Consider the following 20,217-nt stretch of genomic DNA (forward strand, 5'->3'; position numbering starts at 1 on the left):
TCCCGGCTGTCATTATCAAAGATCTTTGACAGTCGTTAACAGTAGTCAGAAGCTTGACAACCAGTCTTACCGAAGGGTATCGTGTTATATCCCAGGTAACTGTGTTGTGGAGGTCCGATAGGTAGTCGCTCCATGTAAAACACTGATATTCAGCTGTATCCGGTCAGACTGGAAACCGACTCCAACATAGTTGGAAGAAAGGCTAGGCTCAAAATGTTTTATAGCAAACTTAAGTATGGTTTGTAATTCTCAGGATGATATGTGTGTAGCAAGCCTTACCGACTAGCAAAGAGAGAACATTAATTATTTAAATAACTTACCCGTATTTCAATACTCTTAGATGATAATTCACACTGCATCGGTCGTTTCACTGTTTTGTACCTACACTCTGAAAAATTGTTCCGAATTTTTTTATCAGAATTTTTTATTGCTTGCCCGGAGTTATGAAGTCGAGGTCAGGATTCTCTGTTCTTCGGTAAGTAGATTATAAAGCCGTTCTGTACTTGAAGTCTTGCCGTACATGTCCACAGTATCACTATGAGAGTGATATAATAGAGAGTGTACCTGTATATTGTACACATGACACTATAAACAATCTCTTACACTTACTATACACAACACTAAGTTACTATGTCGGGTCTTAAACTACGATTTTTTTTAAGGTTAACGATACCTTATTTGTTCTCCCGACGTTTTGATCGAACTACAACGACCGTGGTCACGGGCTGACTGATGTGGCTGCTAAGCGTCGTCTCCTTGTGGCACGAGTTTCGACGGCTACCCTCATTTGGTCTTCACTATTTTAAAATTGTTTGAAATTGTCGGTGTACCTTCATGCATAATTAATTAAAACATACATAATATCAAGCCTTTTATGTTATCGAAGTACCCACAATTTCAAACAATTTAAAGGTATAAAATATACCTTCATGCATAATTAATTAGTAGGTACATACATAATATCTAGTCTTTTATATTATCGAAGTACCCACAATTTAAAACGCAAAGACTTTAAATATGCGTTTTCTGTTTGCACAAGGTCAAATAAAACAAAAACCTATAGTTTTTAACATATTTAATTAACATCGATTACACACGATAATATTAACAATATAATTTATAATACTTTGTTAATCACATCACATTTAAATTAACAATAAAAACAAATAATTTCAAAATGCTTTGCGTGCTATAATTACATTGGAATAATAGTTCATATTAACAATCTGTTTAAACCTCCAGATAAGTGTTGATTAGCTTAACTGGCGGATAAAATAGGCAACATTTAGTTTCAACTACTTCAAGATAAGTCTTAGATAGCGTATAAGATAGAATTTTGACAATAGATCTCATATATTTACCGTCACTACCCATCAGGTAGGTTATCTGCCACTCTATCTATTGGATAGGTTAACCGACACTTATCCATAAGCTTTAAAACTGGCGGATAACATAATACGTGCCTTTGCAACAAGTCACTGTATAGAAGTCGAAATATAACTACAGTAGACGTATACGCGGAGTGCGTGTGAGGGAACGGAAGCACGTCGTTGTTACGTCTCCGTCACACAACTTTTTATCTCGTAGATAGCCTATCAACCACTTATCTGTGAGTGTTAAAACATGTTCTATTTAATTAGTAACGTGATACTAAAGTTACAAGTGCTAATTAATTATTTATGATACATTATTATACAATAACATTTAACTATTTTTTACTAAAGAGGGTTGGTTTAGTCTGTGAAAATGTTTAATATTATTTATATTATGTATTTTGTAAGACTGCCTCTGTGTCTTGCACCCAACCGCTGTTTTGAGGTCCCGGGTTTGTTAGCCAGGTAGGCGTTATTAATATTCTTCTAATTTATTCATATTAGATTATTCTCAATACTAGTGGGGAATTTGGTAATGTGCCCGGAATATGGCAATAGGCTTGCCCCCTATTACATGGGACTGATATTATATTAATGTTTTTTTTTGTGGCAACCCAGACTTTCTCTAATACGTACGTTTTACGAACACATCCTTGATTCGATAGCATGTTTACTAATGAATATATTCCCTGCCTCTTTGAGAGAAAAGCCTTATTCTCTGTATGTTAAGCCAAAAAATAACCATCACAGACTAAAAACCCTTAGTAACATATAAATTAAACATTGAACCGTGTCTCGGAGCCGTCGGCCAGCATGAGCGTGACGGTCCGGCTGTTGGTCCACACGAGGCGGGCGAGGCGCGCCGGGTTGAGCCGCGCCACGTCCGCCATGGGCGCCGTGCTGTAGCACTTCACGCAGCGGGTCTGAGCCGCGCCCAGCCCGAACATACCTGCGGGAATATATACATATTTAAATTAAATAAACATAAGTTCCTCACAGCTAGGCAAGGGTCTCCTCCCGCAATGGAGAGGTGTTAGGCCTTGAGTCCACCACGCTGGCTAATTGCAGGTTGAAAACTTTGCAATACTTTGCATGCTTTCAAGAGCTGTTCTAAAGAATGAAGTTTTTCTTCACCGTTGGAAAAGTGATCATTATTTCTAATACAGACGTCACTTTGAAAAGTTATTGTTGTGTTTTCATGGATACAAATCCTCGAATACTATCACTGCTCATCTCAATTCACTTTAAACTAGAATATATGAAATGTTTGTATATAATATGTGTCTGCAACTTACTACTACTAAATGATATTATTATATTAGGTCAGGGAAAAAGTCTTTTCGCATTATAGTATGTATGAACTTAAAAAACGTAAACGTTAAAGAACGTAAAAAAAACTTTTTTCTACACAAAAATGCTCGATATTTGGGTACCTCACGAGCTCACTGAAAGAAACCTTATGAACCGTGTACTTATTTGTGATTTTTGAAGCCAAAGAGATTTTATTACAAGTTCATACATACTATAATGCGAAAAGACTTTTTTTCCGACCTAATATATTGCACATCCGCTATGTACAAACAGTTGATTCAACACTAATTGTAACATCCTGTGTACACAGTTGTACGATAATCTTATAGTTACTTGAACAACTTTGACACTAGGTTGACCACTAACCATACGATAAGAAGCATAGTTATTAACACAAGTAACGATCACTCACCGGCGGTGCTCTGCCAGAAGGACAGCCTGTTGTCGGCGGTGGCGTAGGACACGAGGTACCGTCCGTCGGGGCTGAAGGCGCAGGCGGTGACGGGCCCGCTGTGCGCCGCCAGCGACTGGCAGCGCCCCGCGCGCAGCTCGTACATCGCCAGCTGACCCGTGTGACTGCCCACTGAGGAAGTTATAGCGTGATGTTACATACTATTAACCTGGCCGGCCAGTTTCATTGAAGCCAACCAACTATGCAGGTCTTTGTTTTGTAGTGGCCAAGTGTGCGTACAATACACAGGTACGTTTGAGGCGCCCATAGATCTGTGGGTTAAGCAGCCCTTGGCGCGGCCACTCCATAGATGGGTGACCGCATAGTGGTATTGGTACTGGGCGTCTCCGTGCCTCGGAGGGCACGTTAAAAGTCGATTCCGGGTGTTATCTTCTAAGATAATAGTCGTTAAGCCATGTCAAAGGCCTTCGGGCGGCTTGAACAACTTTGACACTAGGTACACTCTCTATTTCTTTACTGTCATAGCCTGGTGAGACGACTAAAGCGACACGATCAGTGCGAGGTCAGATGCAGGACCGACGAATTTACGTACTCCTCGAAGCACGAAGGTGCCTCAATTTCCTTACTCCAGACAAACTCTGAGAATTTGCTAACAAAAAACTCAGAATATACTTTTTGGCTCGATTCGGGATTTGAACCCGAGACCTCTTCCACAGCAGTTACGTAAACTACCGACCTGCCACGGCTGCCATAGAGTCAAAGTTATATAAATGTAGTTTGGAAAGAGAATAGTTTCAATATAAAATCAAAGTTTCAAGGTGAAAAATTCGGGTGGTTTTGTTATTTATTTACTAAACCCTCCTCATTAATTATTCTATCTATTAGTCAATATGCCAACGAAATTAGCTCAGTAGTTTTCGAGTCAATCACGAAAATATAGTCATTTACAGAACAATAAGTACTGCTTACCCGCAATCCTCCTGGTGGCAGGGCAGTGGGAGACCTGGTTGTACCTGCAGATGGCGGGGAACACCTCGTTCAGACCCTTGCTCTTCAAGTGCGACTGGTCCACGCAGTGCAGGATTATGTCCATCACCTAGCAAACATACAAATATTGTAAGTCATATTGTGCATGGTATTGTGTTTATTTGTCAAAAACACGGCTGCATTTTTTTGGATAAAAATTGGCAGGGTTTGGGGGTTTGGGCATACGGTTTTGTTGTTGCCTGAATATATTTCAGGAAACAACAAAACCGTATGCTCAAACTTTGGAGTACTATGACAAAAAAAATGTATCATGGATTTTAGGGTTTGGGATTGAAAAACTACCGGGGATTTCCCCTCTTCTATTAATTTTATTCAAAAGTTATACCAATACCCTTACTTATGTGAATTTTCGTGTTTTATACTACACAATATTATCTTTTCTAGTGTTTAGTCAATACTGACTCTTCTGATAATGTGATGCATTTTTTAAAGTTCGATATCTGGGGTAACATTTTTCACCAAAGTGAAACACCTATCATGGGTTTAAAAGCGCAGCGTGTTGAATCCTTACAATGAGTATACTACACGTACCTCGACGAGTAGTTCGGCGACCTCGTTGTGCATCCTGTCGATGAGCAGCTCGATCCCGCGCAGCACCTCGGCGCGTCCCTTCTGCAGCGCGTGGAAGGCGGCCGAGGGCTGCCCCGAGGCCGCCGCCGCCGCGCAGCGCGCCACCTCGCGGGCCATCGTCGTGATGAACGCGGCCGGCCTGGGGTATTATAACTAGTGTTTATTTGTGAAGCTAAAATGATTTACTGGCCAAAGTACCCTTACTAATCCTATAGCACAGCCCAAAGCACTGGACGGATCGGGCTGAAATTTGGCATGCAGGTAGATGTTATGTCGTAGTCATTCACTAAGAAAGGATTTTGAATCAATTCTACCCCCAAAGGGATAAAATAGGAGATGAAAGTTTGTATGAAAATTCTGTCCTAAGTCACAACCCACGCGGGAAAAAGCTAGTCATTTTCTAGAGTATGAATTGCAAAAGTTTATAGGAAAGTGAACACATATTGATCTACTGTACCTGGCAGTAGCGATGAGTGTGAGCGCATGTCTGGCGGTCCGGCACGAGTCCGCCTGCGGAGTGAGCGGCAGACCGTATGTCATGGACGGCACCAGCTTGTCCGCGTCACAACACATTTCTAGCAAACCTGAGGAGAGACAATATTGTTTATTAAATCGTGTAAAGTTATGAGAGTTAATTGTTTTTGTTCTCTTTTACAAAATGAAAGAGAAAACATAATAATATTAGCGAATCGTTGTTATGAAATCTATGTTGATTTCATCGAAAATGGTTAAAAAGACTACATGTAAATAGAAATGTATATTCTTCCTGAAAAAGAAATTTGGTTTTTTAAGTGCTACTTTATAAAAGAAGAAACATTTTTTTGGAACTCTGAAAAAAAAATGTTTTTTTTTATCCCTTAAGAGCCTTAGGTTTAAATATTATTTATAGATAAACCGTATCGACCGAATAAAAATTTGAGTTATTTTTTTTTTCAAAACATAATTTTATTAGTTAAATGAGCCCAATATAAATATTTATTTTATATTTTTTTCATATGAAAATAAGATGTATCCATTAACTTGTCTTACCTAACAACACATGACTGACATCCAAATAAGGTTCCCAGACAGTGAACCCACGTCCCAGCAGGTCGACGGCGGCGCGGCGCAGCGGCGTGACCGCGGGCAAGCGCGGGCACGCGGGCGATAGAAGTAGATGGGTGAGCGCTAACGCTGTCAGCCGAGCTAGGTTGTTCGATGAGCTCAGAGTGAAACCTGGAAGTAAAACATGCGTGTATTTAGGTTGTAATATGACGCCTGTTATACCTGAAGGTGTAGGCAGAGGTGTATAAAAACTTGCGATTCGCCGTTAATAATGTTAGTCTCATGTAATATAGGGGCGACTCTATTGCAATTTACTATATTAAAATTAATTGGTTCTTTTAACAAAGTTATAATTTAGTAGATTTTTTAACAAGCCCCCCCCCATGTTCGATAATTGAATCACTTTGCAATTGAATCCTGAAAAGTGTTATGAAACTAAGATATGCTTGATTTAAAAATTCTTACAGCTGATTTCATCAATTCTGGATAAGAACAAGTTAGATATTTTTTAAACTGTTACTGTCCCACTGCTGGCAAGGGTCTCCTTCCTTAATGAGGGAGGGGCTAGGCCTTGAGTCCAGCACGCTGGCCAAATGCGGGTTGGGGACTTTTAAGTTAGATTAAATGGTAAACTTCCTTTTCATACAATTGCAGTCAAATTATCTATCAGATAGGCTATCCGGCATTTATTCATAAGCCATGAAATGGGCCTTTTTTTATACACACCTTCAACCACTGAGCTCTTGCGACTGTCGCCGTCTTTACGGCGTTTGTTCCCGGCTGCGCCTAAAACAATGTATATATAGCAAAATAATAGAATAAAGCTGCAAGATTATATAGGTTATATAGGGAAGCTGAAGAAATTAATTTAATTAGGCATTTTAGGCGACAAAATGTATGAGAATGGGGTAAATTTTTTTTATTTGTTGCGTAAAACATTTATGATGGATAATAAAAATAAACATTAAGAAATTAACGTAGTAAAATTTAAACCAGCCTATAAGAGGTAATTTTGACCCGTGATGTTTTGAGGGTTGATGTTTCAAAATTTACCCCACATGGATCGAAACTTACCCCACATGGATCAAAACTTACCCCACATGGGTCAAAACTTACCCCACATAGATCAAAACTTACCCCACATAGATCAAAACTTACCCCACATAGATCAAAACTTACCCCACATAGATCAAAACTTACCCCACATAGATCAAAACTTACCCCACATAGATCAAAACTTACCCCACATAGATCAAAACTTACCCCACATAGATCAAAACTTACCCCACATAGATCAAAACTTACCCCACATAGATCAAAACTTACCCCACATAGATCAAAACTTACCCCACATAGATCAAAACTTACCCCACATAGATCAAATCTTACCCCACATGGATCAAATCTTACCCCACATGGATCAAATCTTACCCCACATGGGTCAAATCTTACCCCACATGGATCAAATCTTACCCCACATAGATCAAAACTTACCCCACATAGATCAAAACTTACCCCACATGTATCAAAACTTACCCCACATAGATCAAAACTTACCCCACATGTATCAAAACTTACCCCACATAGATCAAAACTTACCCCACATAGATCAAAACTTACCCCACATGGATCAAAACTTACCCCACATGGTCAAAAATTACCCCACACGGGTCAAAACTTACCCCACATAGATCAAAACTTACCCCACATGGATCAAAACTTACCCCACATGGTCAAAAATTACCCCACACGGGTCAAAACTTACCCCACATGGATCAAAACTTACCCCAGATTCGTCAAAAATTACCCCACACAGAGTCAAAATTTACCCCAGATTCGTCAAAACTTACCCCACATGGCCTTGAACAACGATCTACAAGCATCAAATTAACATCAATAATACCTTCGCTAGTGATGTCCTGTCCGAACTCGGCGCCGATCACTCCGAGCAACACCACAGCGGTCGTCTGCTTACGCTTCAACTCCGCCAGGGATGAAGGTTTGCGGACTATCTCCTCTTCTTCCTCTTCGAATTCTTCTTCTTGCTAGAAGAGAAGGTTGTTTAAAGTTAGTGTACAATATCACGCTTGTTATATCAGAAGGTGAAAGGAGTAATGCTACTTAGAAATTTACCAATGTAAATTACAAAAGAGCACGTCACCCAACCAGGGACTCGAACCCGTCACCTCATGAGCAGCAGGCGGATTATTACCAACCGTGCCACAGAAGCAGACTTTTCTGTATGTATGTGGCATAAAAACAGTCACGCCTTTTTCCCATAGGGGTAGACAGAGACCAGAGAACGCCACTTGGTATAATCATAACAAACTTCCCTTATCCATTCTTTGTAAAAAATTGGGGACGCCCCTCTTATTCATAAACACACTAGAAACCTATTTTAGTTAAAACACTACTAAAATATGTTTTCTCTTTTTCATGTCGCTAAGGAGTGAAAGAAACAAAACACTTTAAAAAGCCTTTCACAACTTCATATATTTTTATGAATAAGACGGTTATATTGTGAACAAAGTAATTTATCTCACCTTTTCCACAGGCTCTTTAGGTGCGGCATAAGGGTTGATGCTCTCGGTGTGAGTGTACAGGGGGAGGAACTGCGCCCAGTTGTCCACCAGGCTCTTACGACCCTTGGGACCCAGTCTGCAAACAAGACAATATTACTTTAGCATAAGAAATAACTATCACTTGTTCTAACGGCGAAGGAAAACATCGTGATGAAACCTTGCATGCCTGAGAGTTCGTTAGAACAGTTCTTGAAAGTATGAAGTCTCCAATCCGCACTTGGCCAGTGTGATAGGCTTAACTTTTCTCTCGTTTGGGAGGTGACCCTTACTCAGCAGTGGGACAGAAATATGAATATTTTGTAATAATTTAAATCATCTAAAACATTGAGGCCCTGCTACATAGATATTGGCAGGGGTCTTTATTTAAAAAGAATTAACCTCTATCATTTTTAAGACATTCATAACTCTATCACAATCCTTTCCTTCTCCTTTATAACAAGTGATCTTTATTTCTAATACACACATCACTTGGAAATCCATAGTAGGCGCCTAAAGCCGTCGACTACTTGCATGGGAATACTTCTAAATATATATAACTCAAAGGTGACTGACTGACATAGTGATATATCAACGCACAGCCCAGACCACTTGACGAATCGGCCTGAAATTTGGCATGTAGGTAGCTGTTATGACGTAGGAATCCGATAAAAAAGAGTTTTGATCAATTATATCCCAAAGAGGATAAAATAGGGGATAAAAGTTTGTATGAAAATTCTGTCCTCACAAACCGCGTCGACGCAAAAGTCGCTGGTAAAAGCTACTAGAACACATATAGTACTGACCTGCCAAGCTCAGCGAGCAGCAGTGCCTGCGCCGCCTCCCTCACTTCGAGGCAGTGATGCTGCCAGCGACGAGCCAGCATCTCCACTTGAGGCCGTTTGAAGCTCTTCGCACCTGCACACAAATATTATAATGTTATTGTCCTGCTAGCAAATCTATCTATCTATCTAGTTAGTGGTCAACCTGGTGTTAAAGTTGTTTAAGCTGAACGGCCTTTAACATGGCTTAGCGACTGTTATCTTAATAACCGGGACCGACATTTACGTGCCCTCCGAAGCACGGAAAAAGTAGACATTTGGCTACTATGCAGTGTCAATTGCCGGATCCAGACCAAAGTTTCTATCTTTAATTGACGATTCAGGATTGTCGATGGTCTTGGGTTCGATTCTGACCCTGCTTGATGTGCGCCTGCTGGGCTGCCGGCTGTTCTTCATCATCGTCATCATCATCATCCTCATCATCATCATCATCATCATCATCATCATCATCACCATCATCACCATCATCATCATCATCACCATCATCATCGTCATCATCGTCATCATCATCACCATCACCATCATCATCATCATCACCATCATCATCGTCATCATCATCATCATCACCATCACCATCATCATCACCATCATCATCATCATCATCATCATCATCATCATCAGCGGCGGTACTCACCGGCGGCGACCACCTTGTCCGGCAGCAGTACACAGTGGAGCGTGGCCAGCAGCGACCAGCCCTGCTTGATGTGCGCCTGCTGGGCTGCCAGCTGTTCCTCGCGCTCCTCGTCTGCTGCCCACGAGGAGGAGCTGCGGGTTGAGGGTCTGAGGGAAGAAAAATAAAGGTTTTGGTGTAGAAAAAATGTAAAGGCAATTTTGGTAACGGTATTTAAGGGCGGTGGGGACTAATTAATATACTTTATGATGCTGAAATATTTTTTGACGTTCTTATCAAACGGATAGGTAAGTGTGATTTTCTGATAATCATGAAGTATAAATGTGTCCTCGAAATTACTTGCCGTCATAGGTCTTGCGATTGACCTTCTGGTCGTGTTGGTCTATCACCCGTCTGGGCCACCAGGTTATAACAGCGTTTAGGACACCACGCCGCAACCCCGAGGTCTTGGGTTCGATTCCCATACGCAATTATGCATTCTGTAGCGGCTCGCTACATACAGCGACATCTACTGGGACCAGCGCGCAACCAACCACCACGCGCAGTGTGACTGACGTCACAAGTCCTAGATCGCGCTATCGAAGTTTGCACGGCAACTGACTATATATACAAGTTCCCGACTACAACAGTCGGGCAGCCTAGGCCCACCAGGCATGATCACCTCGCTTGGTCGGAGGATCCTCCCTTTGTGTTGGAGGAACACGATCACCTCGTTCCTCCACAGTGGTGACCCCGACGTGATTGGAAGCAGCCTTCACGGAGATCAAACCAGCAGCAGCAAACCTTCGCACCCTCATCACTCCTCACTCCTACAGCAGCAGTCGTACGACTCCAGCCAGCATCTTCGGCCACACCAGGGCACTCCACGAACATGTCGCTCACGCACATGACTGGCATACCCTACGGCCTCAGCGGCATCCAACCTGGGCATCATCGTCGAGCTACTCTGACGCACCCAGGGCACCGCAACGCTTCGTCTCGACTCACCGCAGACAACAAGCACCTCGCCCCGACTCACTGGGGACACTTCACCGCACACCGCACACCGCACCTCTCCGACTCACTGGAGTTAGCGGCATACAGTTCCGACTCACTGGGACTAGCGGCATACAGTTCCGACTCACTGGGACTAGCGGAATTCGAGTTCCGACTCACTGGAACTCATCAATGGCAGGCACTGGAGAGACTGTCTGACATGAAGAGAAGATAGACCTACGGTCTGAGGGGGAGTGATGTAGCGGCTCGCTACATACAGCGACATCTACTGGGACCAGCGCGCAACCAACCACCACGCGCAGTGTGACTGACGTCACAAGTCCTAGATCGCGCTATCGAAGTTTGCACGGCAACTGACTATATATACAAGTTCCCGACTACAACAGTCGGGCAGCCTAGGCCCACCAGGCATGATCACATCGCTTGGTCGGAGGATCCTCCCTTTGTGTTGGAGGAACATGATCACCTCGTTCCTCCACAATTCCACAAATAATTGTTTCGGGTCTGGTCGTGCTTTGTGTCCGTTGTTTGCAGGTTTGTTAAAGTCCCCACGACACAAGAGCAATGCTTAGTGTTGGAGTTGTCTTTTCAAAAACACACAATCAAAGATGACCTACGTATTACCAATAATAATGAATACCCTAGGCAGCCGGACAAGTCTATTAAAAGTACATGATCGAAAATAGACTATGATGCTATTATTATCATACACTTACCTATGTAGTCTCCTCATCACCTCCTGTTCCGGTACAAAGCTGGCATTACTCATGGACATGAGCGTGTTGGCGAGCGCCACGATGGAGAGTAAGTGGTTGGTCGTCAGAGTAGTGCTCAGTTCCCAGTGGAGCTTCGAGCTGAACAATCTGCAAGGAGAAGAAGAAATTATTAGAACATAAAGTTATGACGCAATTTAACAGAGATGTTTAAGAATTTTTATGTAGATCGTTGAGTGAATAATTGAGACACAACATACACAGAATAACAGTTTTCGGTATTGGTACGCAAAACACAAATAACGAATGTAAAAATCACAAAATTTCGTTCATACATACAACATATTATACATCCTTATTTTGTATTTTCTTAAACTACGAGCTTGACTGCATTGATACAGTTTCTATTAACAAATATAGTAATAACCTTTTCAATTTCTAATTATTTTCTGTTTCCCTGACTGTTTCTTTTCACACACCATATCGAACCCTTATATGATACACAACAAACCACTCTATACCCCTTTTATACTAACCCTTTAGCCTAACTTGGAAGCTAAGACTAAGGATAGATTTTCACCAATAGTACAATGATTGGCATTCAAACCCACACCTAGCATTTATAATTCTCTACCTGGTCAACTTCTCCTGCCGCAACAGCTCCGGCGGCAGATCAGACGTGATGAGGAGCGGGTCGTCGGGCGCTGACGCACACGCGTCCGCCCAGCTGCCGAGCCACGTGGGCAGCTGGACCGCCATGTGACCGTGGCGGGAGACCACGCCGAAACAGACTGGCACCTGGGATAAGAAAAAGTAGTTTGAGCAACTGTGTATTTTGTAGTACACATGCACATGACTGTCCCACAGCTAGGCAAGAGTCTCGAAAAGTCTCCACCAGAATAAGGGAGGTGTAACGCTACGTTTATACGGAGATATGGTCTGATTTTTGCAGGATATGGTAGCAACTCAAGGCTCGAGGGTTGCAGAATCTAATTATATAAAAAATATGTTTGGCAGGACGCCACCTACAGCTAAACATCCCAATCTTTTTATGGTCCTTGTTTGACTATCTCTTACGTCAAAACAGCTAATCGATTTGGGTAAGAATCTGCGTAAGGTGATAAATTAATTAAAAAAAAAAAAATCAAATAAAATCATGACATGGTCATGACATGGTCGGAGTCTTTAGTACTTTAGTTCATACTAAAAAAAAGACTGTCTTTACCCTTTTTACGCTAAAACAGCTAAAGCGATTTAGGTAAATATTTTAACAATTTTAAGAAAAATATCAACTGTCAGCTTATTCATTGATGTAAGCATAAAATATTCAAGTTTGAACCCACCATAGGTCTCAGTAAGCCAAGCTTGGACTCGCACACTCTGTCCAGGTCAGGGTCGAGTCCCCACGCGTGCAGCAGCGAGATGAGGATCTGCGCTATCTCCATGGTGTGAGGAGGTTCAGCCAGGGACATGTCGCGAGGACGCTGACGTTTGCCTTGCGTGGCTTCATCTGGAACAACGAGAGGGGAAAAATAAGTTATTGTTCTGAATACCATCAAATTAAAAATTTAAGTCATTTGGTGGTGCAATGCTTGTCCTATCGAATTTAATTTCCAAACTGGCAAAAGTTATTAACTCTGACTTTGACAAGACAAGTGTCTGTAATTGACTTAAAGGTGACTGATTTTAAAGATTGAGGGTCTTATTATGAGGTTTGGATACAATTAAAACACACATCACCATTGTTATACTCTAATGCGTAGGCATAGATATATGGAATACACCCACGTTCCGTTCCCATTTACATTTTCCGTCCCATTTAATAGGGGGCGAGCCTATTGCCACAAACTTTGTGGAAATCTAAAAGCATATCCAATTCGGGTAACAAAACCAAGACCTCGTTTGCTACTTTCCAAAATTGTTTCTTCGCCAAAATACTTACTACAATATATTTAAAACTGCGTAACAATGCAAAAGTCTGTAACAACACCATCAGCCAGCCATCTAGTTACGACATAGAGGAACCACGCGCGGCGTCGAACTCACGACCCGTGAGCTGTTGTGACACACACACCTATAGTCCGACAACTTAGTAGAGAGCCTTGGCATGCACGATTTATCTAGATTATTCTACTAATATTATAAATGCGATAGTTTGTGAGATTGTATGCAGGTATGTATGTATGGATGTTTGTTACTCTTTCTAGCAAATACTACTGAACCGATTAGGTACGACGAAATTTGGTATATAGCTTAAGACCCAGAAAAACACATAGGCTACTTTTTATCCCGGAGTAGTCGAGGGATCGGGATTTACACGGGAAGGGTTTGCACGCGGTCGAAGGCGCGGGCGGCCTGTAGAAATTAATAATTATAATCTAATAATTTGCAACCCGTACTTGGCTAGCGTGGTGGACTCAAGGCATAACCCCTTTCTCATTATGAGAGGAGACCCTTGCACAGCAGTGAGACATAAATGGGTTAAATTAATATTGCGTCATTAAATGCTCATATATTGCATGACGTCATAATTCTATTGGCGTTATAATTAAATAATAGTTATAAATTGAATACGTAGTTCTGGCTTACGATCGTGATTGACCGACCATAGACTATTTCCGCTTCCGTGTAATATTTGCGTTTTAGAACGCAAATTCTTTGTGTATAGACAAAATATGTTTTTTAAATTAATAAATAATTACTTTTTGTAGGGTAACTCGATGTTTTCCTAGAGCGCCAATGTTGATTTCATCAAAAATGGAAAAGCCGTTTTTATAAAATCATTAGGTATAGAAAACAGTGTCTAGCATTTCTTGCATTACAGTAGTCACTATACAACTGACAATGTGAGCTCGATTCCCATTCTTTAATACAGATTATATATTTTATTAAGCTTTTCACATAACTAGACCTGTTTTGAAATAATTTGGGAAAAATTAAGAATTTTTGTTAGAGGTATAGGTAGGTCAAACGTTTTCACATCGTCTAAAGTGGCTCAGCTGTTTAGCCACAACCGGCTCAAAAGGCAGACAGAAGTTACTTTGTTGGTCATCAGTCTGTAAAATGATCTGTAGGTGACGTTTGGTGCGGTCATTTCATAGATGGGTGGTCGCATATTCGAACTGAGCATCTCCGTACTTCGGAGGACATCTAATCAAGATATCATTTGTTCTTGAATAACTTTGACACTAGGTTGACCACTAACCATACGATATACTAAAACTATTTGTAAATTAATTGCTGCTTTAAAGTTATAAAACCTTGAACACAAAGCTTGTGCCGACAATTGTGTTAAATCACAAAGTATTACGCAGCCTTCGATAGCCTAGATACGACTAAATATAGCCCGGCCTACATTATGTCTAGATTTATAACTAACTATCTTTTAACGTGTTGAAATACGACTAAAGTTTAGTCGTTAGTGTGAAAGAGATGGAGAATGTGGAAGCTTTACCTGCGAATTTGCCCGAGTAAAGATTTATATAGTAAAACGTGTGCCAAATTTTAATTAAAAAATTTAGTAGTATTTACGTAAAAAGAAACCAACATTACCACTGAAGAAAAAGACTTATTAGTATGTAAAAATGTAATTTTGTCAGGCTGTTTCGCTGACAGCTAAGCTACCAAGCCGATTTAGTTACAATGAAGGTAAGTATATGCATGTAATAAGGAAAAATGTATAACTGGCATCTGTGTCCTAAACCCAGTAAGGTATCGTCATCATTCACAGCCCAATTCTATCCCTGACTGGGTAATAGTCGACGCTTGCCAAACCTGTGCCAATCTATTCTAGGTATAGCCATAGCATTTTCTAATATTATCCACGCAACATGTTACTGGACGTCATTTGCATTAGGCGTTCATTGGATGCCATTGGCATGGAATTTCATAAGATATTTCAGGTATAAATTTTGGAACTACTTTTGTATGTAAAGCTAACAAGAGATCCTCTTGTACTTTTTCAACATTGGGCAAATGACTTAAAGTATGGCTCTTGTAAAGATGTAAGAGAAGGGTGTAAGCCTAAGTGGTTGAATCCATAATAATTCCCGGAACTTTTAATTCCTTCAAGAATTGTATAAAACCGTTCAACAATCTGACTAATACCTTTTATAAAGTTATGCCGTAATTCTAAGCTTAGAACTACAATTACAAAGCAACTCGATCAATTACTTTATATAATTGTTGTACCCTTGGCCCAGTCGACTGTTCAACTATTTATTATTGTGGCCTTACGTACTAAGAGTTAAGCAATTGTACCACGCCCTGTTTGAGGATGGGGTACCGATCCTCTTTACCGCAGAGGTAGAAAGGCGGACTGTTGTGTGAACATTTTGGGATTGGGTAACAAACTCTGGTAAGACGTATGGATGTCATAGGCCTGCGTCCTCTAAAGCATGTAAAGACTAAAAGACGTAAGGTTAAGTTACACTTGCCGAGGTTAGTCAGTGGACGGGTGACCATATTACACATTAATACGAAGTTCCTCCGTGTTTCAAAAGGCACGTTAAATTATAGGTCCTGGCTGCCATTTTCAAAAGATCTTTGACAGTGTTTACTAGTAGTCAGAAGCTTAAATGTCTAACAAACAGTCTTACAACGTATTATAACTCAGGTAAATGGATTGTGGAGGTCAAAAATAAAATATTGGTATCCAGCTGCATCCGGTAGACTGGATTACTGGAAGCCGACTGTAAAATACCGGGAAGATAGGCTTGGCTGACGATGAGATAGTATAAAACCTGGATTAACACATAGCATACTTTTTACCCCGGACAATCTTTTCTCGTAGACGAACTTGCGGGCAGAAGTTAGTCCATTCATAATATCCGTATGCCTGTCTTCTAAGTGCTGAATTGACTAATAAATAACTATTATACGTTCAAATATAGTATTTCCGTAACAATTACGAGTTATAAAAATAATTTATAAGTTGCTGTATTACTTATTTGGATATTTTTATTAATATTAATAATACATTGAATGATTTCCTTTGACTTATATGGAGGGTTAAGACAAAGGATAATTAAAATTGTATAAAATAATTCCTAACGTATGAAACATCCTTTAAAAGTGATAAATATTTATTTAATTATGTTTTTTTGTATTTGTTGTTATAACGACACAAACGTAAACTGTGAAAATGTCAACTGTCTAACTATCAAGATTCAAGAGATATAGTCTGGTGACAGACAGCCAGACATACATCGAATTCTCAGGAATAAGGTCCGGCTTTTACTCTTTGGGTATGGAATCCTAAAAACCACAGGTTTGTCGGTAACGCTTAAACAGCTAAACTAAACATCTAGGATCAAATATGAGTAACTAAATTTTTTTTTATAAGCCCCTAGGTATTAAATATTTATCGATGATGGAATAATATGCATGCTTCAGAATATAGGGGCTCGAACAATTGATTATGTTCAGCGACTTTCGTAGCTAACTGTACATAATTAACGAATGAAACAATTACCACCAATGGCTACCATACATCAAGTTAATGACCACACGTGACCACATAACGACCACCTTGACATTCAAACCAGTTTCACCACGCATGCGTCATACGTGCGGGTACATGTGTGTACCCTACATTCAGTACATAACTACATGTTTTGATTTAAATGAACTTATGTGGGGCTATGTGGTCTTGGTTATGTGTTAACTATACTAATTATGTTATAAAGGTATAGAGACTGTTTTAATGCGTTAATCTTTGCAACTACTGGACCGTTGTGAACTTACCAGTCTGGTTATTTTACTACTAGCTGACCCGCGCAACTTCGCTCGCGTGACATAACAAAGAATGGGTCATCATTTTCCCCGGTTTTGTAACATTTTTTACTGGTACTCTTCTCCTATTGGTCGTAGCGTAATGATACGTAGCCTATACCCTTCCTCGATAAATGGGCTATCCAACACTGAAAGAATTTTTCATATCGGACCAGTAGTTCCTGAGATTAGCGCGTTCAAACAAACAAACTTTTCAGCTTTATAATATTAGTATAGATTAAGTAGATTTATTATACAGCGGTTACTTTAATTTAGTTTTTTTGCGAATAAAGAAACCAGCTTCAGCTAGAATATTATAAAATCAAAAGATACAAAACTCTCACTCATCGGTTCCCACTTATAGATTCAATTCTCACGTATCCGCGGTTTCTGAAGTACATTTAGCGGTAGTTTATCTATTCAATAGCGTTTAAACTCAGATAAAAACCCTATCTATACTAATCTATTCTAATATTATAAAGCTGAGGAGTTTGTTTGTTTGATTGTTTGTTTGTTTGAACGCACTAATCTCAGGAACTAATGGTCTGATTTGAAAAATTCTTTCAGTGTTAGATAGCCCATTCATCGAGGAAGGCTATAGGCTAAATATCATCACGCTACGACCAATAGGAGCAGAGTACCAGTGAAAAATGTTACAAAAACGGGGAAAATTATGATTCTCTTAAGTGACGCAAGCGAAGTTACGTGGGTCAGCTAGTGAAATATATAAACTATCGCTAGATGTGCTCAGAATGCTGGCAGTAGAAATTAATCTACCGTCACTGCCTAAAAAATACATGAAAACGGACACACAAGCTCTTAAAGGGCTTTTTCAGTTACTGGGCGGAACTGTAACATAACAGTATAAAAGCACTGACCACATGTGGCCACACACCTTGACATTCAGTCTCACAACAACTCACAAGTGACACACGTAAGCATGCGTCACTGCGCCGACATGCGTTAACGTGCGTGTACGCATGTTGCCGGGTTTGCCTTATGTAACGTGTAATGTAAGGTAGCTCGATTGAAGGTTTTTCGAAAATATCTATGTATACTAGCTGACCCGGCAAACGTTGTTTTGCCATAAAAAATAAATAAAAAAACATTGTCCAGCGGACAAAAATGTGAATCTAAACCATTCTCAGATCCCCTTGAACACACACAAAAAATTTCATCAAAATCGGTCCAGTCTTTTAAGAGAAGTTCAGTGACATACACACTTACAGAAGAATTATATATAAAGATAGTAGTTTTAGCTTTTCAAGTTTTTCTCTCCGTAAAATAGAGGCTTATTTTTCGGGACAAAATAAACCGAGGTTTTAAATTCCTAGTGAAATAAGCGAAGCTTTTTTTCCTTCTTGTAGCTAACAAAATACATTCAAACAAAGTTGGAAGTATCGGGCTGAAACCTTATTTCTTCTTACGCTGACATCGGCCGAGGGTATGAAAAAACACAATGCTTTATGGGAAACTAAACATCGACGCTAACTTGCGCGGTAGTTGTTTTAGTGTGACATGCGTTCGATAGTGCGCTCTAATGATATTTGCGAAGTCAGCGTAAGAGGAAAGCTAGCTTAACAAACTAGCTTTCTTATTTATAAACACACTATAAACCTATTTTAGTAAAAAAACACTACTAAAATATGTTTTCTCTTTTTCATTTCGCTAAGGAGTGAAAGAAATAAAACTCTTTATAAGCCTTTCATAACTTCATATATTTTTATGAATAAGAGGGTCTGTAAATAATATATTCTTAAACTAGTTAGTAATACGGGGCACTGCGGGGTGAAGGTGATCAGTATATAATATTTCATAGACGTTCACCGCCTCGCGGAGACACTTGACTGGGCAGCAGTGGGCAGCTTGGATGACGTGGTCGTGTCACCTGACCCGAGTAGGGGTGGGGCGTGTCGATAGAATATGTGGGGGATTTTAATTATTAATGGTTTTTCAAGTATATAACATTGGGTATTAGATATAGTCTTTTGATTTATTCGCTCGGAAATATACTTGATGAAAGGTCGGTGTTTCAAATAGTTAACTTGATTGATTGACGTCGTAGTTGATTCTCGTCGCGGAAAAGTGACAAAATTGAAACTACCTTGATACGATGATCTCGACTGAGTGACAAGTCTACTCGTAGGATAAAATTTATCGCGACAAACATTATATTATACGAGAAATCAATAGTACATCAGGCCATAATTCGAGCACATTTTTTTCTACAACTGGAAAGTTCAAGAGCCTTACCTCGTAACACAATTTTACATATGTATCTAACAAACAATACAAAAGCATAAAATAATTTCTGAAACTACCCACAAAAATGCCATATTCTGAAAAATACGAAAATACAACCAAAATTACTATCGATAACTACTTTATCGACATTGTCCCCTCCCTATCAACTAGTGCAGTCACCTTGCACCTTAAGAAAGTAGTCAGTCCACTGCGCATATACTCAGAGTAATAAGGGCGTAACATACACGGATATAATAACTGTAGCTACATATTTTATATAAAAATAATAACGGCTAACTGGTTTTGGAAGAGATTTTAAAGAATGAGTAAAATTTCAATGTCGTCGGGATATTTTCGCTAGCAGTTACATTTTTATGAAACCTTAGCGATATAAATTCTTTGTGAAAACCGAACAGATTATCCACCTGTTATCGATTTACTTAAACAAACCCCTAACAAATTGCACGCTAAAAACTTTCTCATATATCATTATATAAATAAATAAGCGCCCATAGCCAGTTGCGCTCACCGGTCGGTAAACGATCTGTGGGTTAAGCAACCCTTGGCGCGGTCATTCCATAGATGGGTGACCGCATAGTGGTATTTGAGCTGGGCGTCTCCGTGCTTCCGAGGACACGTTAAAAGTCGCTCCCGGTTGTTGTCTACTAAGATAACAGTCGTTAAGCCACGTCAAAGGCCTTCGG

The 20,217-nt window shown here is 40.1% G+C and overlaps 1 protein-coding gene across 7 annotated transcripts in view; it reads right to left on the reverse strand.

The window, feature by feature from the left end:
- Nucleotides 1-1,060: 1,060 nt before the first annotated feature.
- The window catches only part of Rbcn-3B (WD repeat-containing protein Rbcn-3B), a 122,114-nt gene continuing 102,957 nt past the window's right edge, over nt 1,061-20,217 (reverse strand). For all 7 annotated transcript variants that reach the window (XM_076131885.1, XM_076131886.1, XM_076131888.1 and 4 more), the window contains 14 exons: nt 12,841-13,007; nt 12,132-12,295; nt 11,501-11,647; nt 9,792-9,937; nt 9,122-9,233; nt 8,301-8,415; nt 7,661-7,802; nt 6,484-6,543; nt 5,743-5,928; nt 5,171-5,297; nt 4,675-4,852; nt 4,066-4,192; nt 3,097-3,267; nt 1,061-2,322 (listed from right to left, as the gene is read on the reverse strand). In XM_076131885.1, the coding sequence (XP_075988000.1) occupies nt 2,150-2,322; nt 3,097-3,267; nt 4,066-4,192; nt 4,675-4,852; nt 5,171-5,297; nt 5,743-5,928; nt 6,484-6,543; nt 7,661-7,802; nt 8,301-8,415; nt 9,122-9,233; nt 9,792-9,937; nt 11,501-11,647; nt 12,132-12,295; nt 12,841-13,007 (2,015 nt within the window). In that variant the 3' untranslated portion in view covers nt 1,061-2,149. The remainder of the gene's footprint in view (nt 2,323-3,096; nt 3,268-4,065; nt 4,193-4,674; nt 4,853-5,170; nt 5,298-5,742; nt 5,929-6,483; nt 6,544-7,660; nt 7,803-8,300; nt 8,416-9,121; nt 9,234-9,791; nt 9,938-11,500; nt 11,648-12,131; nt 12,296-12,840; nt 13,008-20,217) is intronic.

Source organism: Anticarsia gemmatalis, chromosome 27, assembly GCF_050436995.1.
Source record: "Anticarsia gemmatalis isolate Benzon Research Colony breed Stoneville strain chromosome 27, ilAntGemm2 primary, whole genome shotgun sequence".
NCBI classification, from domain to species: domain Eukaryota; kingdom Metazoa; phylum Arthropoda; class Insecta; order Lepidoptera; family Erebidae; genus Anticarsia; species Anticarsia gemmatalis.